The sequence below is a fragment of the Globicephala melas genome, chromosome 3, assembly GCF_963455315.2.
Source record: "Globicephala melas chromosome 3, mGloMel1.2, whole genome shotgun sequence".
Taxonomy (NCBI): domain Eukaryota; kingdom Metazoa; phylum Chordata; class Mammalia; order Artiodactyla; family Delphinidae; genus Globicephala; species Globicephala melas.
Genome location: NC_083316.1, coordinates 8,800,840 through 8,827,336, shown reverse-complemented (window position 1 = coordinate 8,827,336; position 26,497 = coordinate 8,800,840). Strand labels below are relative to the sequence as shown.

General features: G+C 50.1%; 2 protein-coding genes across 3 annotated transcripts in view; one reads left to right on the top strand and one right to left on the bottom strand.

Moving 5' to 3' along the window:
• DAP (death associated protein) overlaps nucleotides 1-24,620 on the top strand; it is a 64,634-nt gene extending 40,014 nt beyond the window's left edge. The window contains exons 3-5 of one of the 2 annotated variants that reach the window (XR_009563341.1): nucleotides 18,608-18,650; nucleotides 20,094-20,258; nucleotides 24,530-24,620. Coding sequence is in view for 1 of the 2 variants with exons in the window: in XM_030856577.2 (XP_030712437.1) it covers nucleotides 18,608-18,650; nucleotides 20,094-20,207 (157 nt within the window). In the remaining variant the exon portion in view is untranslated. Of the gene's footprint in view, nucleotides 1-18,607; nucleotides 18,651-20,093; nucleotides 20,349-24,529 lie in introns of those variants that run through there. The other variant, XM_030856577.2, reaches the window with a different exon arrangement.
• The window catches only part of ANKRD33B (ankyrin repeat domain 33B), a 126,275-nt gene continuing 111,831 nt past the window's right edge, over nucleotides 12,054-26,497 (bottom strand). Inside the window, exon 5 of the mRNA XM_060295655.1 lies at nucleotides 12,054-13,186. The gene's annotated coding sequence lies outside the window, so the exon portion shown is untranslated. The remainder of the gene's footprint in view (nucleotides 13,187-26,497) is intronic.

Sequence of the window (26,497 nt, the reverse complement as noted above, 5' to 3'; positions counted from 1 at the left end):
AAAATACGAGAGTGCATCCCAGGCTGTAAGAGTCAGAATTGCTTGTTTCAGGTGTGTCTGTGTGTGCACACTGGGTCACAAGTGTTAATGACCCAGGTTTTTATTGTGGGTCATGGTCAAAGCCATCTGATAGAGAATAGTTAAAGCAGTTCCACACTAGAGAAGAATTAATAACTGAAGATTAAACTTTTTCTCCTCAAATTTAATAATCTGGTCACATGTGCCCCCAAGTCGTTTCCGTGCTCTGGCAGCCTACGCCCTCTAGGAGCTGCCTGCTAAATGGAGTCGCAGCGAAGCACAAGTTTGTATCACTGATGGGATTCCTTTGCGTTGTTAAAGGATGATTCAGCTCCTTGGGGTACCGTCCAGCTCTTAGCACTGACTAAGAGTTGGAGCCCCTCGGAAGAAGTGATGACATCACGGGGAGGCACCAAACTGGTGGGATCATGGAGAGTTAAAGGGAGAACAGCACTGTTAGCAGCCCTGGTGCCACCAGTGTCCCCCACCGGGTGCTACGTTGTGAAGTACTGTGAATATGAAACTTTATTCAGGGATAACCAGCGTCCTGCAGTTGAGAAAATATGAGAACCGCCCCTGGTCCTTTCTCTGCGGTCCCCTGCCCCACCGGGGGGCAGGCGCTTGTCTGTTTCAGAGCCTCCGCTGGACAGGTGTCATCCGTGCTCAGCACCGCTCACCTTCAGAGCGCAGCTGAAACCTCACGGGTCCTGCAAACCAAATCCCCTGCTGTATGCGCTCCCATCACGCCTTGGCTTCTCCGTAACTGCTCTTTGCCTAAATATACGCCCTCGATTAATTTCTCATTACTCATTTTACCGGCCTCAGACTCGTGCAGCCTGGCCGACTGCCTCGGAGGCAGATCACCGGCTTCCCTTTAAAGCCGCTCCCCTCTGACTTCTCCGTGAGGGTTTTGGAACTAGCTGTCCACCTTGTGTCTCACAGTCGTGGGAATCCAGATCCAGAAAGGAGAACTCACTTGCCCGAGGTTAGGGAGAGACAGGGGTGGTTTGCATTGTTCCTGAAGCAGGAACAGACTAGTCCATGTGCACCGGGCATGCTGTCAGAGCCTTACCTGCTTTCTCCACGGCCATTCTCTGACCTACAGTGTAGGTTTACATAAACCCGTCGGACGACCTAAGTGTAATTTAATGTATTAAATTTGGATAAGCTTTTTCTGGCCTCAGGTCCTGTTTTGAAGTTAGGAAAAAGTGCGTCCTTGATCAAATCCCATGATAATTTTTCTCCCAGAAACTGTTGCAAGAAATTCCTCCTATTAAAATGTTTCTCAGCTGCCCGGTCATTGATTAGTAAAGTGAGTTAGTCTTAACTAGTCAGTCTGTCACTGTCTGATTTTCTTATAAAATAAGGGACATTTGGGTAAATTCAGAAAATTGTGCCGCAGCTACAGAAGACCTTAAAGTATTTTGAGGTTTGGACTTTGAAAAGCACTGGGTACCGTTAGGGACCGAGGCTTGTGGGTTTGGATCCTGGCTTCTCCTCTTACTAGCTGTGTAGCCTTGGGCAGCTTACTAAACCTCTCTGTGCCTCAGTGTCCTCATCTGTAAATAAGTTGTGGCTGATGACAGCTCTTACCTGATCAGGCCCTTGTGAAGATTACATGAGTTACTGCTTCTCCAGCACCTGCATTAGCTCCTGGCACAGAGCAAGAGAAATATTAGCTCTTATGAGCAGTATGTCCGTAACGGACTCTTCACCTCCATCACTTTACAGTCAAAATCCTCACGAGCTGAAAGCAACCCTCGCCCTCTAAGTGGATCCCTCTGGTTGTTCTTGAACACTGAAGCCACAGGGTTCTCAGGAGGCCACCTGCCTCTCAGGTTTGGGGGCATCTTTTCAGTGTCCCACTGTTTGATACAAGTGCCGATGCTGAGCGAAGCTCAGATTTCCCCGTCCAGAGTTTGGAGGTTACTGTGGCTTTCTCATCCCACCTAATAACACATGTTTGAAAAATGCTTTGTTTCTAGGGATCTCACATGATTTCGAGGGCAATTGTACTCTTACCCAAAGGAAGGCAAAACTCTTATTGCCCAAATGAACGTCACTTTGTTATGGCCCCAGGAACAAACGTTCCACCAACGATACTTGGTCCAGCTTTCCCACCTGACTGCATACTTTCTAGAATTTCCCAACATGTGGATATATCGAATAAATTCCAAGGGAGAAATCAAAGCTCAAAGGTATGACTTCACTTTATTTCTAAATCTGCTGCTGTCCCCTCGTCACCTGGCTCAGGAAAGGGTATACTGCCGTGGAAAGGAAGGCCGGAGGAGGGCAGAGTCTTAAACCGAAGATGGTTTCCCCTTTCTCCATTAAAGATGCCCATTGTCGACCGGGTTTTGCACGGACGGCGTGTGCCAGTGAGGGCATTCAGCCCTCGTTGGGGGCGCTTTGTTTCACCACAAGTGACAAGGTGCCCCTGTGTCTGTGAGCCACGTCCACAGCCTTGCTGACCGTCAGCAGTGGAGCGGGCCAGGCTTGTCCATCCAGCGACCCCAGCAGCACATGACTGGAGGTAACTGGCCATGGGGAGGAAAAGGAATGGAAAAATGGATGCCCTAGACTTGGGCCTCGAGGTGAATCGCTGTAGTTTCCCTTCCAGCCTTGGAGGTAAAAGTCTTTCCAAGTGGAACAGCCACTTTCAACTCTATGCACAGTCAGAAACACAACTGAAACTGCCTTTAATCAGAGTCTGGGTGTGTCAGTGCTGACAGGAGTTCTGCCCCAAAGGGTTCCACGTTCAAATGCATTTAGGAAACATGGGTTAAATGAAGTTTACCTGGTTTCCTTATGACGTCTCAGGGCCCTCATGTACCAGGGGCATTTAAATCTCTGAGGAGGAGACAGTCAGCAGTGTTTCCAAAAATTAGTCGAGCAAGGTTACTCAAATCACGCCGCAGGACTGGAGTTGGTTGGAACGTATTTGGGGCCACAGTCCTGAGGGCTGTGCATGTGACCGGTATAAGGGGGACAGTTTGCCAGAGAATCTGAGGACCCAGGTTCTTGTCAGGGCTCCACTCCCTCCCAGATCAGTGACCACAGGCGACATGGCCTCCTCTGTCACAAGTGGCTTCCTCATCTGTACAAAAGGGGGCCGAGCTCCCCATGTGCCAGCCACCCTGCGCACCTCGTAGTGAGGTGGCTGGAACGTGGGAAAGCGGGCTCTGAGCTCAGCTGCACATGTGAGACAGGGTTATGAGTACAAGTTCTCTGAACCCAGAAAAAGCTGAGGCAGGCTGCCAATTTGGGAGGAATTCCCTGGTTGCAGTCGTTTTATCCTGCCTTGCCAAAGGTTTTGCTTAAATGCATGAATCAAATTTTACTCTCTATAGATAAACGTACAGAACTGACCGCAGCTTCTCTGTGTAATCCCAGACTAATGCCGATGATTCTCTTTACCCCTTGACAGCTGTACTGTCTTCTTTATTCCAAATCCACTTCTCTTGCTTGGTGGTGGAGGGAGTGATAGCCAGGGCCTCATAGGAGGTACTGAGCAGAAAGTGCCGCAGTGTCCCCGGAGCAAGCAAAGTGCACAGTCCGGAGGGTTCGGAAAACTGCAAAGGTTTTCGTATTTTCACACTAAAGCTCATGTGGTGGCAGAAACGGAACCGATGTGCAGCTATTTACACTCTTTACTTATCCTACTTAGTGTAATCTCTATACGTTTTGCTGTAGAAAATAGTAATAGTTTTGACTGTGGGGTGCTGCCCCGGACCCTTTCAGGAATATTCATTGTATGTGATTTAGGCAACGTGGTGCCTTTATAATATTTGCAAAAAATATGAATTCTGAAACCCATCTGGCCCCAAGAATTTGGGGTACGAGATCAGGGACCATAATGGAAACTGAGGCACAAAGGCACATGTCGCCTGTGGGGTTGGCGGAGCAGGCTGCCCTGTTACCGGGTTCAGGAGAGAGGTTGCCGCCCCCTTGTGGCTGCTCTTCACCGTCACGCACCTGGGCACCTGGCGAGGAGAAGCCTCATCAGTGCTTTGGAAGCCCCTCCCTCTCTCCTTCCTCCCTTCCCTCCTCTGAAAGCCACAGAAAGGGGAGGCACATCACGCCGAAGGCCCCTGCTCTCTGCTCCACCGGGGCGCCTTGGGAGACCAGCCAAGGAGAAGGCTCCCGGGTACCCCGGCACCCGGGCGGCCGGGTAAAGAAGCAGTTAACGTGCACCCCAGGTGCTAGCTACCGCCAAAAGCCAGCAGTACTTTATGAGCCTTGGAAGTCTTGTTGTACCAGTCCGTTCTGAATTATCAAATTAACACTGCCTGTTTACAGCAGCTTCTTAACAGTTTAATGATTGACTCATCCCTATGGGTCCTTTGGTATATTGGTTGTCGTTGTTAGAGGAAACAGAGGAAAGAGTCCTTTAGAGCTTCTTTACCGGGTGACTCCCTTGACGATGCTTCCAAAATTCTAAAATAGAATCCCGCTCTACTCTTCCTGACACACATATTGAGAATCCAGCTGAAGAGGCAAAGGGAGCTTAAAAACTGTCCATGTCGAGGGTCGGAATAGCAGCTGCCCGTCTTTATCGTCTCCAAGCTCCGGAGACAATGCCTTGGATATTCTGGTCCCTCTTGCATTAAGCGAAGTCACACTTTATAAAAAGACTCCGGTTTCTTTATAAGGTTGGCTGCCTTTAAGCCTGGGCCTTAGTCTGGTCACCTGTATTTTTTGAGACTTTTAGGGAAATATGGCAAGAGTCCTGCAAAGAAACCCAGCCCTTGTTGGCATCTGCCAGGAATTGCCATATAGAAAGTTGATGGATTTTTCTCCTGTTAAATTTAATTCAGACTCTTGAAAGTGGTCTCAGTAAGGCACTCCCCCTTCTCTCTCTTCCATCTGCCCCTGTTCTTATCATCCGAGACTCGACGCATGGTTCCGTCAGCACTCTCTCGGTTTGACTTGAGATGATTCGAAAACGTACCTCCTAGCCTGAGCCCTCTCTTAATAGGGAGAGAGAGACTCTTTACTATTCTTCAAGATCATTCTGGCAAAAGCTGGAGGGAGAGCCCATGTGCTTGGGAACACACTCCAGGTTATGCCCCCATCACGGGCGGATCTGGCCCAGCCAGACTGGTAGATAACAAAAACAAATCCACATTTTGAATTGCTCCTTTGCAAGCCTTTGAGGCTCTGGTGCAAGAGGAGTTTCATGCATTCCTAAGACGTGAGCCACAAACAGCGCCCAGGGAGTCACCCTGGTTAATTCACCCCCTGCAGCTGCTACAGGACATGCCGCTCATTTGGTGCTGACGGCATACGTTGAGCCTCTGTGTGCGCCAAGCACTATGTCAGGTGCTGGGGACACAATAAAGTGAACCGTTGACCTTGACCTTGAAGCAGTGTTAGGCGTGCAAGAGCCTCCACTACATCGTGATACGTGGGAAGTCCTCGTGGGAACACAGCTGGGCAAGGGTCAGCTCAGGGAAAGCAATGGAAAGATAACATGTGAGCCGCCTTTGAAGCTGGCTCAGGTTTTCAGGTCATACAGTCAGGAGTTCCAGCATTTCCTTTTTTTTTTTTTGCGGTACGCGGGCCTCTCACTGTTGTGGCCTTTCCCATTGCGGAGCACAGGCTCTGGACACGCAGGCTCAGCGGCCATGGCTCACGGGCCCAGCCTCTCTGCGGCATGTGGGATCTTCCCAGACCAGGGCACGGTGTCCCCTGCACCGGCAGGCGGACTCTCAACCACTGCGCCACCAGGGAAGCCCAGGAGTTCCAGCATTTCTAACACGCATGATGAAACTCCTAAGAGCCCCAGTAATGTTGAGAATCTTTTTAGAATTCTGTGTCGTGGCTTTGCAACATGTTTAGACTGGTATGTTTTGGGGAGTGAAAAGAGGCGTGATGAGTAACGACACCGTGACCGAGGCCTAAAGCCGGACTGTCCCAGAGAGTCAGGGACACCTGGGCCAATTCCGTCTTACCTCTATCGGTCAGGGAAGAGGCAGGAGGGGGTTGGCTGCTTTTTTTTTTCTTCCAGAAAAGGATAGGAAGACAAATACAATGCCATCTGCCCTTACGATCGTTTTGAAGACTGCGATGCAGAAGATGTTTGTACTTATGTCACCAATGATTGTTTTAGGATCTCACAGCCCTGTTACTGAGCCATAAAGATGTTGCTTTTTTCTCTATATTCAAAGCAGCACCTTTTTGAAGCAAATGCTGAGGAAAAGCAACACCTGGCATCTCGAGCTTCAGAATTCCTCTTGACTGGGGTTCTCTGAAGGGGATAGAAATTCTTTTAAAAACAGTGTTTCAAGTTAGTACTCCCATTCCATCCTCACCTGCCTGCGTGAAAGAAGCAGCACAGACAGATGCAGGTGATTTTCATCCGGGTGCTTGGTCACGTGTCTCACGTGGAACACTGCCCTCCGATTCCCCGGGCAAGCCTCCGGGCCAGTCTCAGGCAGGCACCCACTGCCCAGCAGACTCTGCGCTCCACGCCTTTCCAGGTTGTCTCTTGGTGTCACCGTTCCTTAAGGTCCTCCCCTCTGGTTTCCAAGGTGACAGCTCCGCCATCGGCTGTATTAACCGAGGCTGTGCAAACCCTCTACTCCAGAGACCATGTGGCCCAGATTCCCTGGAAGAGCTCTCGTTTCAAATACCATCTTCCATTGTCCACATAAGGGCTTTTACTTGTCAGGCAGTGTGTTCTAGTTTGCGATAACAAAATGCAAAACAATGGGGTTCTTTTACCTGTGGCATGTGACCCAGAGAAACCCAGAGGAAGCAGGGCCCTGGGTCCACTTGCACGTAGTCTGTCTTGAGCCCCAGTCCATCCTGAGGAGCTCAGAGCCTGGCACAGTTAGGCTGTCTGGTGCCGCTGGGTCTCCAGTACCCAGCCCTGTGGCTGCACCGGCAGTTGCTCAGTGTTTATTTAACGCATGGGCCCAGGCACAGGTGGTGGTGAACAGACTCACATTCATGGACCCGCCGTGCCTTGGGCATCCGTGCTGCCCTGGATCCCAACAGTGCCAGGTTGAGCCCCCAGCCAGAACCTGCTCTTCGACTGAAACATCCTCCTCTCCCGACCCTAATAAAACTCCCCTTCTTTCAGGGCCCATGGGTGTTAAAAAGGAGAAAAGTGGAAAAGGCTCCCAGCTCTTCCTCTCCCCCAGCCTTAGTTTGCATCTCAAATCATTTACCTTCCTGGCAGGGATCCGTCACTGTCCTTGACTGAGGGTGTCCTTAGGCGCCTCCGAAATGTGGCCCTGCTGTTATCACACTTTCCCTCACTCCCCCTTCGGTGTGGATTTACTTGCCCAACGATGATGGAAGGCGGGCTGTGGGGTAGGCTGTGTTCATGCCTGCCATCTCAATGTAACATATAGGTTCTCCTTTGATCTCTTAAACACTGAGTTTACACTTAGCCCTAATCCTCCTAGGAGCTCATCATGACCGACCTCCTAAGAGGTCGGCCCAGGGTGCCTCATCCCAGCTGCCCTCGTTGTGGCCGTGGGACCGACTCTCCAGCTGTGACTGGGCTTGCTAGGAAACTCCAGATTATGGCCTGTTCAGTTCTTCCCCCAAAGCCCTGGCGCGATCCACGCTGCGGTCCCCGAGTGTTGCCTCGGGTTTCGGATCGGCGCCGTCCTGCAGACACAAGGATGTGCTTCTCTGCTCTAATTTTCCCAAGTACGACGACCATCCTCCAGTCCTCCCTCCCCACTGTAACATGGGGATGCATCTGCTTTTGTTTACACGCTCAGCTCACGACAGCTCTCTCCTGGAGTCACGCCTTGCGTGCAGCGTGCCTAACGCGTGATGCTCCCCTGAGCTTCCCCAAACCCCCGTGAGATCCAGGGGTAATTAGCCCCTCACCTCAGATGAGGAAGCTGACGCTCAGGGGCCCCTGGCCACCTGGCCATCAGTGAGAATGTCTTCTGTCTGCCGGCCCATCTCTCCCAGCCCCACGCATCCGCCTTGATTGTTAATGCTTCATTGGTGGCAAAGGCAAATTATCTGGCTGCCCCCGAGGAAAGCAAAGGGCCCTAAGGGAGGAGATCCCCGAAGGGAACATCCGGCAGGGAGGGTGCTGATGAGAGGCTCAGGGTGGGGCGCAGGGCAGCACGCCTGCTTCTGCTCTTCATCTCCACTTGGAACCCTTACTTGCCAAGTTCGGAGAGAGTCTCTGCTTCCCCACACGTGCTCGGGAGCGACCCTGGAGAATGCGCATCCACCACCATCTGGGGGAGGATCGTAGCCTGTGCTAGTTCCTCCTGTCGATAAGGACAAGCTTGGTTTTCTTGTGGTTGTCATGGAGACTGGCCACACTGAGATAAGGAAAACCCATTTCTGGAAAATCACGACGACCTGTTTTCCGGTTTAGCGTCTGGTAAACCTCACAGGTGTGCTGCGTCGGCCTCCTGATGACATTCGGGGGGCCTGTACGACCAGCTCTCTGAGGACTTTCGTCTTCACCTGGCCCCTAACTCAGAGCCCTGCCACGCAGCAGGAAGAGGAGGGCCGCCACGAGAGGGGGGGCAGGTCCTCCAGCTGCTACACAGGCAGGAGGCAGGAGGCAGGCCTGACGCGACGTCGTCGGCGCTTCCTATTTCTGTTGGGTACTCAGTGTGTATACGTACGTATATTTCTGTTGAGTGGAGAAATAAATGAGACTGATGAATCCACAAATAGCCCAACAAATGAAACTGATGGATCAAAAACCAACCTTAGGGCCCCGAGCAGTGATTTCCCAGGCGGGAACCTGGGCAGGGGAGGGGATCAGAGCTTCCCAGACCGTTCACTATCAGGCAGAGAAGGAAGACCGATCAGCGCCCCGCGTGCGCGCCCCACAAATTTAGTGACCTTGACAAGGTCTGTCCGGCTGCGCTCTGGGCTTGCTCTAAACACGGGGGCGAGGGTGGGAGCTACTGGATTGAATGGAAGTTGTCCTAACTCACTAGCTGGCTTTTTTTTAAGTAAGCAGAATTGGCGGTGGGTTTACTTTTCTGCGTACCTGCTCTTTTTCTGTTAGTTGTGGATAAAGGCTTGAGGGCGTGGTATGATCCACAGAGGCAGCGTTTTAATCAGGCCGCAGCTGAATGTGCGAAGCCAGAGACCACTGAGGACCGCAGCTTATCACTTATCAGGTGTACCTGGATGCCCAGGGAGGGAGTGACGGCCGCTAGCAGCTCACCAAATCCCTCTGCGCCGTGAGTTTGGAGGGTGGATTAAGGATGTAATTACCGGTGAATCCAGCAGCCGAGAAGTCCAAATGCTCTTGTCCATCATTCCAGGTACTTGCCTTTAACCTGAGCTGTGTTTGGTGCTCCCAGGCCATGTCCTGACTTTTGCAAGAGGCGAAGCTCCCACGGCCAAGAGAGACCTGCCTGGCAGTCTCCTGAGAGCAATTTAATCTGGGTCTCCTCTTTCCTTGCTAGGGTCTCCCAGAACCAGCCTAGTGAGAGCTGGTCCCACGTAAAGCCAGCCCCCTGCACCTCCCAAGATGGGAGTAGACCCAGACCAGACGAGTGTTTTGGTGTCTGTATTTTATTTAATATCAGCGTGTACTTCTTTCTAACAGGAATTCTATTAACAGTCGTTTTACTGTTACACATCTTGCTTACACGATCATTTCCCTTTTGTTAAAGCCATAATAGCTGTCCTCTAGAAAGTACATACTTTGTACTGTGAACCATGGATACTGTCCTCCCCCAAATCGCACCATTATAAAACATGACCTTGACCCTGAAGACAGCCGACAAGATCTGATTTTAAGCTATAGACAATAAATACCCTGGTTTTTAGCGCCTGTCTAGTCAGCATTAACTATTCACGGGTACTTCCCTATATTGGAATTCAGAAGAATGACACTGAAACAGATGTATTCAGAATCAAAGATGGGATGGTTTAAAGTGTAAGTGCTACTTACTGAAATGACATAGCATTAGAACGTTTAATACATATGTGTGATAGTTACCCAGATTATCTGATAGTTACACAAAGTATTCTCCGGTTATGCCCAGAGCATGTCCCTGTTGTAATGAGCTGATTTTGCCAGTGGAGGCAGTATGCTGTTCTAAGCACAGTTTATCTACATTATTTCATTTGAACTCACAACTGTTCCATAAAATAGGGATTGTTCCCATTTCACAGATGGACATTGAGGCCCAAGGAGCCTACTCATCTGAAGTAAGATGTGAACTGGGAGCCATCTGTCTCCAAAGCCCAGTCCTCAAATGCTGCATTTCACAGCTTTCCTCTGTGATGCTGAGTCCGCTCTGAGCTCTGTAGAGACAGGGGCAGAATGCGGTGAATTTCCAAACAGATGCTCAGCTCACCCCCGCACTGTCGGGAGGCCTGGCCGGGTTTCTCTCATCAGATATGATGACCACTCTGTATTGTGATGAATGCAGACACAGATACTGGTCCAGAAAGGCCCCCCTGTACGAAATCCATAAGATGCAAGCTAACGATTAGAATCATGACTGTATTTATCTTATCTTCTTTGCATCCAGCACAGGAGAGAGAATAAGGTAAGAGCAGAGGGAAGACAGAGGAGGGAAAGCCATAGGTCACACGATGAGACGGTCTTGTGTGTAAAGGGCATTGGTATGAAACTTAGAGTGCCTTTCTGGAAATACGTGTCTAGAGGGAAGACGGGGCTTCCCGGGCCCTGGTAAGGTAGCTGTCACTGTACCTTGTGTGTCTGTGGGACACATCGTTTACACATAGGCCATCCTCGCCCTACACACTCAGTACTTGGGGTGGCCGCCTTCTCGAAACAAGCAGGTGGTGAAGTGTTGGCATCTGGATCGACAGTCAGCCAAGCATCTGTGGGTGGAGTGTCATCTGGAGAGCAGGCTTTTTAGAATCCCAAAGAAGAGCATCCTCCCACCTGGAGACCGGACCGCACACATCTCTAGGACAGACTCAGAGGCACAGGCTGGGTTTGGGCTCTGTCCCAGAGTCATGGCATCCTGGGATCAGCAGGCCTGAGTCAGGGAACTAGAGGCACCACAGCCGATGCCGAACCTTGGCCTTCTCGTTGAAACAAAGATGGAAACACGAGCTCAGACATTGTCCCCCAGAAGAGCACCCTTTAAAAAGATAATACAAACTCTGCATGCCAAATCCTACAAGGAATTGGGTCCCTGATTATTTTCTCTAGATTTAGAATTTCGCCTAAAGCCCTTGAGTCGTGTTTCATTTCCCTTTAGTGAGGCTCCCTGCACAATGACCCTTAGGGAGAAGGGAACACACTTGTCCTAAGGTGCCAGTAGCCCCTGCCCACCGCGGACCCCCAGCTCCCTGTTACCCTGGTCCTGGCTGAGCCAGCCAAAGCCCTGCTGGCCCAAGAGCCACCAGCTAAGAGGACCGGCAGTGCCATCTTGTGGGAGTTCTCAAAGCTCCTAAAATCAGGTGGAAGGCGGGAGACAACCTTGACTGTCACGCTTTGAAGAATGACACACGAAGAAATGTATGGATGCAGTCAAGTGAGAGGGTCCCCTCTGGTCACCAGCCATGCTAATTATTATTTTGGTGTCCAGAAAATTAATAACCCAGATAAATGAACACCAAGGCAGAAAGATATTTCAAGAACTACAGTGGCTAGGAAGGATTTCGTTTTCCTTCTATTTACTAGGAAATGTATTTAAAATCACCCCTGGTGGGAATATATTTTTCCGTAAACTCTATGAAAACACAAAGCCATAGGTATTAAAGTCCAAATATAGCCGCGGAATCTGCTTCTAGATCACCTCGAGGCTCTGTCCTTTCATGAGGAGGGTCACCAAAGAGGTGCCTTTTCCCAGGAATCTGTCATGGGAGCAGGACCCAGACCAGCCCACCTCCATCACTAAGAGAAGAGGGGCCTTAGACCCCATTCGCTCTGCTGACAGCAGCAGATTAAACTGTGCCCCTTCCTTCAGCTCACTGTGCTGTGGCATCATGTCCTTCCCATTACACATGCGTGTGCACACTCACACACACGGATCTCCGCCTTCTCAGGCTCCGCCCAGACTCCCCTCTACGAAGTACCTCCCCCGCCCCGCCCCCAGTGTGTTAGCTGCTTGTCAGAAAATGAAATTGAAATCCTGACGTAGCTTTTTGGGCTTGAGTGTTCATGAGAACAGTGTGCTCCCTGACTCACCAGGTGGCTTTGACTTTTAGGGAGATTCTCGGGGGAAAATCCCTTTCTGAGCGCTCGTGTGCTTTCTCACCGGGAAGGAAGGGAGCGTCACGTGGTGACCGCTCCCAGGTCCTGATGTAGCCTGGATGGCGCCGTGCTCCCACCACCACTGCCAGTGTCCCCACCAGCTTCCTTCCGTGCTTGCTTCCTGTACTGAGACCAGGAGCTGTGGGTGGGGGAGGACTAGTGGTCTGGACGGAGCCTCTCACCGCAGGGCAGCAGCCTCGCTGCGAGCTCGAGTGGCCTCATCACTTCAGGCTTTCTCCCTGTCTTCAGTGGGCTGGGAAACTAACCACCAAGCCCAGGCCATTCCCATCAGGTCAAAATAGGGCTCAAATAGATCGAGGGCCCGGAGAGTTTTTCTTCAAGTCCATGGTTTGGTGACATCTGTTTCGTGTATCCCAGACCCTCCTTTTGCTTCCTTGGAGCTTTTCTGTCCCAGATAAGCAGGGCTATTCTGCACGGCTAGGGGATCTGAAGGTGAGGCAGAACTGATCCAGTTGTGAATTAGCAGTGGAGACATAAGGAGGGGCTAGAGATGTGTCATCCTCATCCCGACACCTACCATTTGCTGAGTGCTTGCGATGTGCCTGGGAGCATGTGTACGTAGAGTCACCTGGCGAGGGAGGGTCCACTGCCTCCCGTTTTACAGATGAAGAAACTGAGCCTCAGAAGGTCAAATGCCAGCCTACCAGCCAGTCACTGGCAGAGCCAGGATGGTCTGACATCAGAACCCACACTCAGCTGGCGTCCACCTGCCACCTTTCCTCTGGGCCTCCTTCTTAGACTGTGTTGACTGCATCTTGACTTGACGGATAGTTTGAAGCCTTCACTGCGCTTTGTTCCTGAAGCTCGCGAGCTGAGATGTGGGTGATGGTGGGACCCGTGACCCAACAAAGAACACGAAGCTGAGAGCTCCAGACCCGCATCCTCCAGGCTCTGCCTCTGGGACCACGAACAAGGTTCAGCCTCCTCCAGCCACCCATAAAATTGGGATAACACCTGCTGAAGAGAACCAGTTGCATTAATAATTTATGTGGAAGAACTCTGTACCCTAGTTGAGTGCTACAGACATAAATGATAGTTTTCAAGGAAAAAAAAATCCATTATCAAGTCAGAAAGTAAATGCTTAGGCAGATTTGAATACCTTGTACTGCCTGGTTGAGTAAGGGATCCTCTGATTGCATTTAGATTACTTACTGTAAAAATCTGCATCTCTAAATCGTGTATAGAAGGCAGAACCTGAAAATAGAGGCTGCTCCGTGACCCACTTCTCAGCCCTAAAATGAGGGCATCAGGCTAATGCCCTGGGCTGCCCTCGTTCCAAGTCTGGCTTGGAGCACTTCTCTACTGTGCAACTGTCCGGCGAGTTACTGAATCTCTCTGATTTACTGTTCCCTCATCTGTAAAATGCAGATAACAGTTTCTACTTTGTAGGGTTGAAAGGTTAGATATCACAATTCTGTGTAAAGCCCTTAACTCAGTGCCTGGCCCACGATAAGTAATCAATAAGTAGTAGCTGTTACCGTCTAAGATCATTCCCATCCTGTAGAGAAAATAGAGAACAAACAACTCATTAAAAGCTATGATTCTTTCAGAGCGTATTTACATGAAGAGGAGAAAGCATTTGCAGAGGATGACTTGGTGGACTGCCTTGAACCCAGATCAAAACTGCTAACATGAAAAGGATTCTGTGAAATAGAACTCTTGGCAATGTCTTTGCTGCCCTTTTGACTACTTGCAATGGGATTAGTGACTTGCCTGGTTTCTCGGTCTTACTGATTACTCTGTGTGTGTGTGTGTGTGTGTGCACGCCCCGATCCCAAAACACTCCTGCATGGCAACTCAGCGACCCCAGTCCTTTTCAGGATGCTTGGGAAGGCATAGGCTGACCAGCCAAGCAGAAATCCTACCCACACCCGACCGTCCCACTTCATGGAAGCCTGTTCTTAGATGAAGAAGGAGCCCTGCACTTTTCTGAGGGTGGAATCCCCCCTTAAAAAGGATTTCTAAGGGCTTAACGCCCTGGAGTTCCAAGAAAGAAGGGAAATGACTCCATATCACTAGCTGGGAAAGTGGGCCAGCGTAGGGAGCGGGCACTAGTCACTCTGACCACGTTGCTTATCAACAGCAATCCAGGGAAGACGGTCAGCATTTTGATTCTCTTCAGGGCGCCCAGAATCGCTTCCCCAGGCTGAACTTCTCTCTGTAGTCCCCGAGAAGGGTAGCCTCCATGTGCCTGGGCCAGGCACAGGGGTGTCCTGCAGCAGGCTGGGCTGCCAGAGGAGCTTATCTTCAGTGTGTCCACTGCAGTCTCGGGCAAAACCCTAGAAGCCTCAGCAGAATGGAGGCGGGGAGGGGCCTGAGGTCGTGAAGGAATTTGCAGTCAAGCCCGTGAGTCTGGGAAAGAGCCCTGCTAACCTTCCTCAAACATGCGGGGCCTGTCCCACGGAGGAGGTCGTGGACTTGGGTTGGGGCCACTGGGCGAAGGGCAGGGAGCCAGAGACCGTGTCACCATGAGGACACCCAGAGGGCCACGAGCTCCTCGTCTGCAGAGGCACAAAGGCACAAAGGCTGTGGCCACGCTCCACGTGGGCGGGAAGCTGGACGAGGTCACCACTAGGCCCCTTCCAGCCCCAACTCACCAGCCAGTGGATTCACACCTCTCAGGGCTGGACAGAAAACGTCCGCATCGCCCGGGGCCTGCGCTGACAGCCCAGGTTGTGAAGCCTTAGGACAGAAAAAAGAATGTGATCTCAATTATTTTCCTACGTGGTGTTTTGGATATGAGTGAAATAAAATATATTGAAATTTATTTCCGTATTCGCTGTTTTAGAGTTCAGCAGAGTTTTTAAGATATGAACTCAGTTTTCTTAGCCCTGGGGACTTTCATTTAAAGATGAGACCGTGAAAACTCAGTCCTAAAGATGTCTGCTTTCCACAGGGTCATGCATTCACTAAGCATGTCTGGCATTTTGTCCTGCCTTCTGCCTTTTCTGAGAATGTCAATAAGGCATAAACCTTATTCATCAAGGAAATTTATAAAATAAAGAATAGGAAACTTTTGTTAAGGACAAACGACCCCGTTAAGAATTTGATGTGGTCCTTGACAGGTGAATACCAGAAACCTACGTGCATCAAACATTTGGCGTGTGCGCAGGCCAGGTGTGGTGAAGTTGCAGTTTCTGTTGATGTGTAGGAGGGTTCCCAGTGCTCTAATCCCCACTAATTGCATCAGGTTCTCAGTTTCTTTAAATTTAAATAAATATGGTTTTCAAAAACTGGAAAGGCCTGAGGATGTAGGGAGGACAGGAATGATATTTTTCTCTGTCTCTGTTTCCTGCGAGAAAGTACTGTTGCTTCTTCAAAACAACATCTGTCAGAATGATTTTCATCAGATTAAATAAATCCTCAAAGCCGCTATCACAGTTTATAGAATCTTGGAAACGTAGGATATGCTTCGCGTGGAACCCTAATGGAATTTAAAATATGTGTTTTTGCAAACACAGCTTCGAGAGCAGACTCTTTACTGGGGTTTGTGAATTTAAGCTACCATGTCTCAAAGAGTTTAGAAAGTGTTTTTACTACATAAATGTAATAGACAATCGTTTACAATTTGAGATGCTATTAATTGTAGATGGAAAAGGCATTGAGCTTGGGGCTTTTTGGCCAAGCCTGATGAAAACCAGCATTGCACACTCTGACAAAGAGCTGTGTGAAAACAGATACCGCGCTTAAGTATGGCACGAGAGGCCAGGCTTCTGTCATCTTTTCACAGGCAGCTACCATATGTCCTTATGGTCAACTATGGCCTTTTCAGTTTTTTAGAGGAGAGAGAACTTTGCTGCCGCGGGGCGGGGGGCGGGGGGCGGGATTATGTCCTAAAGACCTTGAATGATCAATACAGATTGATATTTATTATTCCTTGCTGCAAAAAGCTTACTCTTAAAATTAGTTGCTAAATTTAATCCCAGTGAGATACCACTTCACACCCATTAGAATGGCTACTATCCAAAAAAACCCCAGAAAATAATAAGCTGTGAGCATGTGGAGAAACTGAACCCTGTGCATTGCTGGCGGGAATCTAAATGGGTGGAAATGCTGTGGAATGCCGTTTCTTGGTTCCTTTACAATATTAGAATCTAGAGCATGGTTCTCAAGCTTCAGATGCGAAACCCTTGGCCGTGAAATCCCTGGAGACAGCCTGTGGGTGATTTGGACCAGTCAAAGCAAGATTCCTTGGATTCCAAACAAATCCAAACGTACTACATCAGGGACTTAACACTTGAGCCAAACTTGTTCATCCCTGGCTGACTGTTGATTCCACAGCCAAATCATATCTGTAATAAAAGGAAAAAAAAAAACCCAACCCAGTTAACCACACCACAAAAGCTAAATAAAACAAAACCAGCGTCATATAGGGAACATTTCTGTGCTGCTTAGTAAGACTTGAAGTTTCTTAGTCTCATGGAGTAACAGAAATTACTTGGGGGAATTTGGGGTGTTTTTGTTAAACTCTTTGGGATGTAAACAGTGAACTTTCTGAATCCTGAGACTTTTGCCTGCAGCAAAAGAAAGCTAAAACAAGGACCCCTGCGGCAGGGTGGAACAGCAGAGCTGGTGGAAGGCGGGCTGGGCAAATCAGGGATGGATTCCGCTCTGCCTGCCCACAAGACCAGCCTTAAGCAAAACTGGCCACTTCTGGGAGCATCTCACTTTCCCCACTGGCCGGCCTTGCATTCATCTACAGCTCCCGCGTCCCCCTACCTCTGACTGAGGCATTTCAGAGGTGTGCACACCTATGTACTACCTGGAACTGTGTTCTGATGCTTTTAAGCTACGACACATGCAGTTATTTTTTTAAAGGCATAGAAGAGTCTATAATACCATAGAAGTAAGCTCGCCAGATACTAAGTGCAGAAAGCAGACTACAGAACAAGGTGATTCTTTTGGTAAGAAAAATGGAAATTTAAGAAGAAAACAAGTGCATCTGTCTATCCATAGAAAGAAAGGCTGGAAGCACATCCCACGTGTTAACAGTGGTTATCTCCAGGTGGTAGAACTACAAGTGGTTTTAACGTGCTTGGCTTGTTGCTTTTCAACGATGAACATGTATTGCTTTGGTCCTATATTCCGTCCCCTAGGTATTGGTGACAGGGTGGGCCAGCTTAGTACCATGAAAGAGGTTAAGAAATGGCAAGAGCTTCACAAGGACCTTACTTTTTTTAAAAAATTTATATTGGATTATAGTTGATTTACAATGTTGTGTTTGTTTCAGGTGTACAGCAAAGTGAATCAATTTTACATATACATATACCCGCTCTTTTTTAGATTCTTTTCCCATGTAGGTCATTACAGAGTATTGAGTAGAGTTCCCTGTGCTATATAGTAGGTCCTTATTAGTTATCTATTTTATATATAGTAGTGTGTATATGTCAATCCCAATCTCCCAATTTATCCCTAGCTCCCCTTACCTGCTTCTAACCATAAGTTTATTTTCTACATCTGTGACTCTATTTCTATTTTGTAGATAAGTTCATTTGTACTCTTTTTTTAGATTCCACATATAAGTGAAATCATGTGATATTTGTCTTTCTCTGACTTTACTCAGTATGACAATCTCCAAGTCCCTCCATGCTGCTGCAAACGGCATTATTTCATTCTTTTTTATGGCTGAGTAATATTCCATTGTATATATATATATATATATATATATATATATGGAGAAAACCATAATTCAAAAAGACACATGCACCCCAATGTTCACTGCAGTACTGTTTACAATAGCCAGGACGTAGAGGCAACCTAAATGTCCATCAGTGGAGGATTGGATAAAGAAGATGTGGTACATATATACGAAGGACCAAATGTTTTTAATACTTGGGGTCCTGTAGGGGCCAGGAGCTTTGCATCGGCTCTGGGATCTCACCCGTTAGAAGCTTCCGGAAGCCGTGGACTCTGCGACGACTCTGAAAGGGTAGCCCCTCAGTCCATAGGACAGGAAGCTCCCTGGTTGGAGTCTCCCATTTATCCAGCATGACCCTGCTCCTGCCCTGCTCCGGGGAGCGCCCAGGTCCATATCTCTTGAGACCAAAACTACCGTGCTTGCCCACAGTTACAGTTTAAGGATTAACCAAAAACCGAAAGAGGGCTCTTTGGTGACGCGCCCGCTGTCGGCTACGATCGTTCTCCGCTCTCTGCCTGAGCTCAGCCTCCGCAGGAGGGGACCCGCAAGTGTCCCAAGTGCAGCAGCCAGCGGGTCCATGTGATGAAATAACGGGAAGAGGTGTGCCTCCCGCTTCCCGCACCCTCCCGAGGGTCCTTGTTTGTCACACGGCCCTGAAACCAGTCTCCACATTCGCGTCACCTGCGTGTGCCTCTGTTGTGAGTCGTGATGGTCAATGTGTTTTCCTTCTTGTCTTCCAGTCCACCCAGACCGACCGTGTTCATCTCCGGTGTTATCGCCCGGGTAAGAGCCCTTTCATCACATCGGGGCCTCGGCCCGCGATGTCCTGATTCCTCCTGTCCTTATTCAACCCCACTTGTCCACCCAGGTCCGGAGGTCACTTAATCAATCGCCCCCTGTCCATAGAGCGTGCTTCTGCGCATGCGCCCGTCAGGGGCAGATGGGACGGTGGTGACGCGGAGCCTGAGCTGGTGCAGCTGCCTCTCCTCTGTCCTCGCCCGTCTCCCTTCTCTTTAGGCTCAACCAGGGTCGGCAAAGGGTTTCAGGGTGATCTGTGAGCTGAGACTGTTTTTACATTTTAAATGGTTGAAAATTTGAAATAAGAACTGTATGGCGTGACGTGAAAGGTACATGGACTTTAAATTTCTGTGTCCATGGATAAAGTTTTAGTGGTGCACAGCCTTGCTGTTCATGGATGTGTATCATCTATGGTCCTCTCGTGCTGCACTGGCAGAGTGCAGAGAGTATGACCTGAAAAGCCTAAAATATTTGCTATCTGGCCCGTTACAGAAGATAGTTGCTGCCCTCTGAACTAAACTGATGGGTTTGGGTCACTCTCTTTGCCTTTCAAGAGCCCCCTCTTCTTGTGAGACCTAACGGTTCTGTAACCGCAGACCTCCCCCCAGCAAGCCCCCATTTGGGGGACAGTGCACTATTCCATCCATCGATCTGCAGCTCACAGCCCATTGGAGCCCTTAGCATAGGATGTGTAAAGAAAATGCCACTGTTGGGGACGGCTCAGCACAGCCATCCAGGGACCTGGGACAGACGGAGGGCACATCTACTACATGCGAGGAAATTAAATGCCCGCACAAATCTGAGGTCACCCCAGAGCTCAGCCACCATGGCTCGGTCCTGCCCGGGGTGGGCTGGACCCCAGCCCCTGTCACAAATGCACGAGAAGGCAATTCCTGCCTGAAAAACAGCCGGGTACCTCCTCTGAGACTCGGCTGGTTGAACCTGGCTTATCTCACAGCTTCCAGCCCTGCCCTGTGTGTTTCCTTCCCAACGAGCGCTCCAGGCCCAGCTCGCAGCTGTGGCAGCAGATCTGAATTTAAGACCCTGGATTTGGTTCTGTCTTGCCCCTCAATTCAAAAAAAAATCACAAGAACTGTTCTAGCAGAAGAAAGCCATCCAACACCCAGCTTAGTTCTGAGTGAGTCGTACATACGGTACCTGGTCCCATGGCGTGGCGGCAGAGACAGCGAGCTTTTCACCTTCTGGAAGGGACACGGGCCTGGGTGCCTGCTTGGGCTCTCCAGAGAGCTTCAGGACCCCCAGCAGTCCCAGGAGACAGGCTGCTACCTGCCGACAGGTTCCCCACTCCATCACCCACCCGCCCCGTCCCCAGAGGGAAGCCAGAAGATGCTGGCTTTGCGTCTCGCTTCACGTACTCACTCAGCTGTTCACGGTTGATGAGCCAGTGCTTTCCGTGTCTCCCGCCAGGGCGACAAGGACTTCCCCCCGGCGGCTGCCCAGGTGGCCCACCAGAAGCCCCACGCCTCCATGGACAAGCACTCTTCCCCGAGGACACAGCACATCCAGCAGCCTCGCAAGTGATGGCGAGGACCCAGCGCCCTCACCAGCCGGGCCTCAGTTCCCCGACACTTGGTATTTCCCCAGCAAAGAGAACTGGTATTTTCTTCAAGACACTGCTCCACTGGGAAATTTAAGACAGAGCAAAGCGCCCCTTCCTTTGCCTTGAATTTCCATATCTAAAGCTAGAATCAGACCCCAAGGCTTGTTTCCAGGGAGTCCTGGCAGGTGTCGTCTGCGAATCACTGTGGCACTGCAAGTGCCGTTAGCAGAACTTGCTAAGACTTGAGTGAAATGGAATCGTTCAGAGTTTAGCTTCAGTTCCGGTTTATCAATTGCCCTGAACTTAAAAACAAGTGGGCACAAATTTGGGAGGGTTAGATCAGGTCAGGGGAAAACTCAATCATTTCATGCTTTTCGGTAAGAGGACAATAAAGTCTTAATACCTAGTGAGGAGAGAAAGAGATGAGAGCGTTAATTACAGAAAAACTGAGCAGGGGAGACTTTTGCAACAGGCAACAGCCTCACTGCATTTCTCTCCTTTGTGTGACGAGGGATCACAGCACAGGGCGTCACCAAGCACTCCCAGGAAAACCAGGGAAAAGCTTACAGCTTTGAAACGGCTCTTTCATTCCAGGGGTCATCTTGCTGAAAAATTTGCCCAAAGGGAATACTTCCAGAATGAGGTTTCTCAGTGTGGGTCCCAAGTCCTGCATTGCCCCACCATCCAGACAGGCTTGCCGCGAAATCAAGGCAAACCTTCATTTTTTCAGTGATCACCTCTCGAGCTGCTCTTGAGCTCTGGGAGTGATCACTGACCAGGTGGAGGAATAGATGTCTAGCTAATTCTGGAACACTAGAGCAAAAGCACTGACCACGTGGGAAGAGGAGACGAGAACCTGCCCTTTGTCTCCCTAGGGCAGAGTAGAACTACCACGTGCCATTTGAGCTAGAAAAGCCTGTTTGTCCATCAGTCGAAGTATCAGGAACTCCCTCTGCCCAAGGGCACATGGACCTGGGCCCATGTTCACTTGGGCCTCTCAAATTATCCTACGCTTTCTGCCCGGGTTTCCTACCCAGAGCTGCCTTAGACTGCTCGCTGGCTGATGGCTATTGGGTGCTCTGCTTTTCTGAAAAGCCAATGGGCTCGTTTACTCAGATGTTCAAATCTCCCGGAGCAGATGCTTTGGGAGAGGGTGCAGCCCAGCTGGCACGCTTGCCAGCGTGGTGTTTGCCGCGGGGTCAGCAGTGGGCACACCACAGCCTTTCTGATGCCCTTTCCAGCTCCACATCCGTGACTGGGAAAGGTGACACAGACCTAGCAGACCCAGCTCTCACCCTTCCCTAAGGAAAAAGCTGGCCCTGCTTCACATCCTAAAGGCAACATTTGGTTTCCCATCTCACTGACTTGCGGCAGCCGGGGTCTCACCCTCAAGGCACCGTGTAGTCACCTCTCATACTTCTTAATCGCTGAGATGTTGCTAAAAACTGAGGCTGGCTTTTAGAGATGCAGACAGGGCGGGCAGCCTCCTCCCAGCCGTCTCCTGGAGCCGGCATCTCAGAAGGATGCTGAGAGCAGGCAGCACTAGGTCAGTCTGTGGACCACTGCACCCCCTGCTGCAGAAATGAAGACGCACCCTTGATACTTTTTAGTGTGGCAGCCAGGACTGCCATGCTGTTTCCCAAGGTGCATTCTTCTTGTCCTTTTAGCTACATCTGGCATGTATCTGTAGATCACTGAAAGCAAAATGTTCTTCTGAATGAGTTTATCAATGGTTAACCTCAAGAAGAATAATGATTATAATAAAGCGCCTGCATTTCTTCTCATGGTTTGTTTTCTCTTACATCTCAGAGACTTTTCCTTCTCATTTTACTGGGGTTGCCAGATGGTTTCAATAGAAATACGAACGTGCAAAAATGAGCCGTATTTTCACAACCTGTTTCCCAGACACAAAGCCAAACTGTTGGACAGCAGGCACCTTGAGTCTAATCGTCTACTTTAAAATGTCATAAAATGGAAAAGCTTCATGCAGTGGATTAAAACGCATTCCTTGGGTTCAGCAGCTGGCCCCGTGCTGGGAAGGCCCTTTGGGAACAGACTTAGAAGGAATGATTAGTAGTAAGCCCGGGGATGGCTGTATGCAGCTTTTGATAAATAAGCTAATTTATCCAAAGGTCTTCTGGAAGCTTTATGATCAGGATGAGAAAATAATCACAATCACGAAACCTCAAGATCCAGAATCAGAGTACAGATTTGAGTTGGGAGAGACTCTGAGGTGTTTTCACCTGATGAGGACCTCGGGGGGCAGCCTGGCAACCCTGAGCCTGGGGATGCAGGTATGGCCAGAGTCTGCATCTCCCAACAAGCCTCACCTCTCCTTAGCCCTTAGGGTCACCTCTGGGCCCTGCAGTTTGTATGCACGCGTCCAACTCCCTTACTGTTGGGTTGGCCAAGCAATTCGTTCAGGTTTTTTTCTGTAACATCTTACAGGAGAACCCGAATGAACGTTTTGGCCAACCCAATAACTTGAGGATGGAATGAGGGTCTTATGCATTCAGTGTCACTGGGTAGAGAGTCGTTCTCGGTACATAAATATGAATAGAAATGCCAAACACACACTCACCGTGGAGCAGAATCCCCCCTCCACCCCAGAGTTTGCACATTGTTACTGACGTCATTGTCACCCAATGTCACGTCAATGTTAGTTCCCCATTGCCGCCATAACAAAGTACCACACACTGGGTGGCTTAAAACCATGGAAATGTGTTACCTCACAGCTCTGGATGCTAGAAGTTTGCAGTCAAGGTGTGGGCAGGGCCATATTCCCCCAGAAGGCTCCAGGCGAGGGTCATTCTCGGCCCCTTCCGCTTGTGGCAGCTGCTGGCAGTGCTTGGCGATCATCGACTTGTCGCAGCATAAATCCAGTCTCTGCTTCTGTTGTCACATGGATGTCTTCTTGTGTATCTGTGTCCAAATTTCCTTCCTCTTCTAAGGACAACGGTCGCTGGACCAGTGCCCACCCTGATCCAGTGTGACCTCATCTCAACAAATTAGATCTGCAAGGACCCTGTTTCCAAATAAGGCCGTATTCACAGACACTGGGGGTTAGGACCCGAAATAGTGTCTTCTGGGAGAGACACTATTCAACTCAGGACATCAACCATATGCTGAAACGCCAGAAACCTAGCTCCCAGCTCACACCATTTGAACAGCTGTTCATTTGGTAAATTGCTTTCCTGAATGAGCTTTACTATGAGAAGGCTTCACCCGCCACAGGTTTTGTTACAGTGTTGCTGGCCACGGAGCAGTCAAAACCTGTGTGCAGGGGTAAGGGGAGGAGAGCAGGGCAGAGGTGCCAAGGGAATGGTGCCCCCAGGCTACAGGGGGCTGTCTACCCCCGGTTTCAGTAGCTCCTGAGACTGCAGCTCTCAACTGCACGTGTCCTCAGATCAGAGTCACCGTGTTTCTACAGCCTACATCTTGTCTTTTGTAAGAGTGCTGCATGGGCAGTGGTCGTCCCATATTACAGATGGGAAGACTGAAGCTCGGTGCCCAGGGTCCAGAGTCATTGTTAGCCAACGCTTGTCCAGGGAAGATACACAAATGGCCAATAAGTACCTGAAAGATGCTCGATATCATGAGTCACCAGAGAGATGCAAATCGAAATCACAGTGAGATACCACTTCACACCCACGAAGATGGCTAGGATCAAAAATCCAAATAATAACAAGTGTTGATGAAGATGTGGAGAAATCAGAACCCTCATACCGTGCCTCATGCAGAGAATGTAAAATGGCGCAGCCCTTGGGAAAACAGTCTGGCAGTTCTTCAAACGATCAAACATAGAGTTACCATGTGACCCAGAATATCTATTCCTAGGTATATACCTGAAAGAAATGAAAACAAGTGTCTATGCAAAAACTTGTACACAGATGTTTAGGACAGCATTACATATAACAACCAAAAGGTAGAAACAACCCAAATAGGTCCATCAACTGAGGAATGAATAAACAAAATGTTGTATATATACATACATACATACACACACACACACACACACACACACACACACACGCAAATGGAATATTATTCCACTGTAAAATATTATTCCGTTATTTGGCCATACAAAGGAATGCAGTACTGATATACGGCGCAATACGAGTGGACCTTGAAAACATTATGCTCGGTGAAAGAAGCCAGCCACAGAAGACCACGTATTATACGATTCCATTTACGTGAAATGTCCAGAATAGGGAAATATCTAGAGACAGCAGCTGCTCAGAGCTGGTGAGCGGGCAGGGAGGATACAGGGGGTGAGAGCTAAAGGAAACGGTTTCTTTTTCAGGTGATGGAAATGTTCTAAAATCAACTGAGAGGATGCTCGCACATGTCTGTGAATATGCTAGACCCATGGAATCGTACACCTTATGGGAGCCGTAAGGAAGTCACCGGTAACTGTAAAGTGATGGGGGGGGGGCTTGAGGAAGGGTGTGGGGTGGTGGGCTTTGCACTGCGGCAGCCTCACACCTGCCTGGTTCACACCTGGCCCCTGCTGGAGCGAGAAGTTCCTCAACTAGCATCTCTGGACCTCAGTTCTCCGCCTGTCTAAATGGGCCATTTTGTATGCAGTGTCTTGTAAACATGAAAAGAAAATTGTGGATACTAACCTCCTGGTTAACATGGAAACCAGTATCAGTAGAATAGGGCTTCCAACACGGACAACATGCTGGGATGGTGCAGAGACTGTGGGTTAGCAGGGAGAGAAGATTCCAGAAGGGGATGGTTGGATCAGTGCCAGTCTAGACTGTGTGCCGGAACAGCAGCAAGGAAGCACAGAGGAGGCCAGAGGCCCAGTTAGTGGTCAGTGGAGCGGGGACGGGCATCCTGAGGACCAAAGGACCCTCTGCGGACCCCGTGTGACCCAGAGGTCGACAAGGCTGGCTTTTGCCCCGGCTCCTGCACGCTGTGCCCCCGTCTCTGGGCTCATGTCACCCCGGTACAAACAGTCCTTGAATGGTTTCGGCAAGAAGTCCCCTCACAGCTTACAAGCGTTAGCAGTTCAAGTCCAGCCTTGAGAGGTTATTGAGCGGAGCACATCGTCTTCCCATGGCGGCGGCCATGTGATCTTCCCATGCCACCGCCTCACCTGGCCACCGCCCCTGGGACCCAGAGCCCCATGCCCACCCAGGGTCACCCGGGAAGCAGACACCCCCTTGCCAAGCCCCCGGTGGGCCATGTGTGAGGCCCACTGCTGCCCTGGCCAGACCTGGGGAGACCAGCTCCCTTCTTGGCATGTGCCCTCCTGGGGGGCTGAGAAGCCATGGGACATTTCCTCCCCGGGTCCAGGGAGAAAGAACTGTGCTGGTCCTCAGGTCCACACCTGCGGCATTGATGCCTGCCAGCTTCAGCGGACGCCTCAGCTGCACCCTCAAACTAGAGTTAGCCCCTGATGGAGCTGTGCGAGCCGGCGGCACAGCCTGGGAGCAAGCATGCGCCCTCAGAGTCCATGCCCACGTCCCCACTCGGTACCTGCAGGACCTGGGCAGCTGGGTTTTCTTCTCGGCGCCCAGCTTCATCACCAGCAAGAGGAACCCTCCAGAACCTCCCTGATGGGGCTGCACGAGCATTCAGTTGATGTTAACTTACCATCATTATTGTGGTTGTTGTTCGTTTATGATGTAGGACCAGAGACGCCATGAGACTCCACCCGATTAAAGCACATGCCTGGAGTCTGAGGGGCAGGTGCAAAGGAAACCCGGCCCTGAGATGAGCGTTTTGCACACACTAATAGGTTACGCTGACTCAAGCGTGCACCAGCGCACGCCAGCCTGAAACGAGCCTGCTCCCGGACCTGGTCCTGGCTCTTCCACAAGCCAGGTGTGGATGCAGTGAGCCCGTGTGTGCTCAGGAGAAAGGCTGCAGGTGTGACAGGCCCACGTGACGTGGAGGGACTGCCCGACCCCTATGGGCAGCGGGCTCGGGCACCCCGAGAAAGGGCAGCGGGGAGGGCCTGGGGGGCGGGAGATACTGCCAGACCCAGAGGGTTTTTAATCAATGAATTCTTTTTGAAACATCTGCCTCTTGCCTCTGCAGTCTGTGGGGTTCTTCTGTGGTCCTGCAGCTTTTTCTAACTTCACAGCTGCCGTGCTGGTTAAATGCTTCCCTCTACAAACCCCAAAGTAAACTTGTCTTCCCCAAGACTTGGCATGCTGCTGCCTCTGCAGTATAAAAACAAAAACAAAACAAAAAACCAAGCATTTCGTAAACCCTCCCAGGAGGCGTCTACAGCCTTACGCTCCTGAAGAGCGGAGAG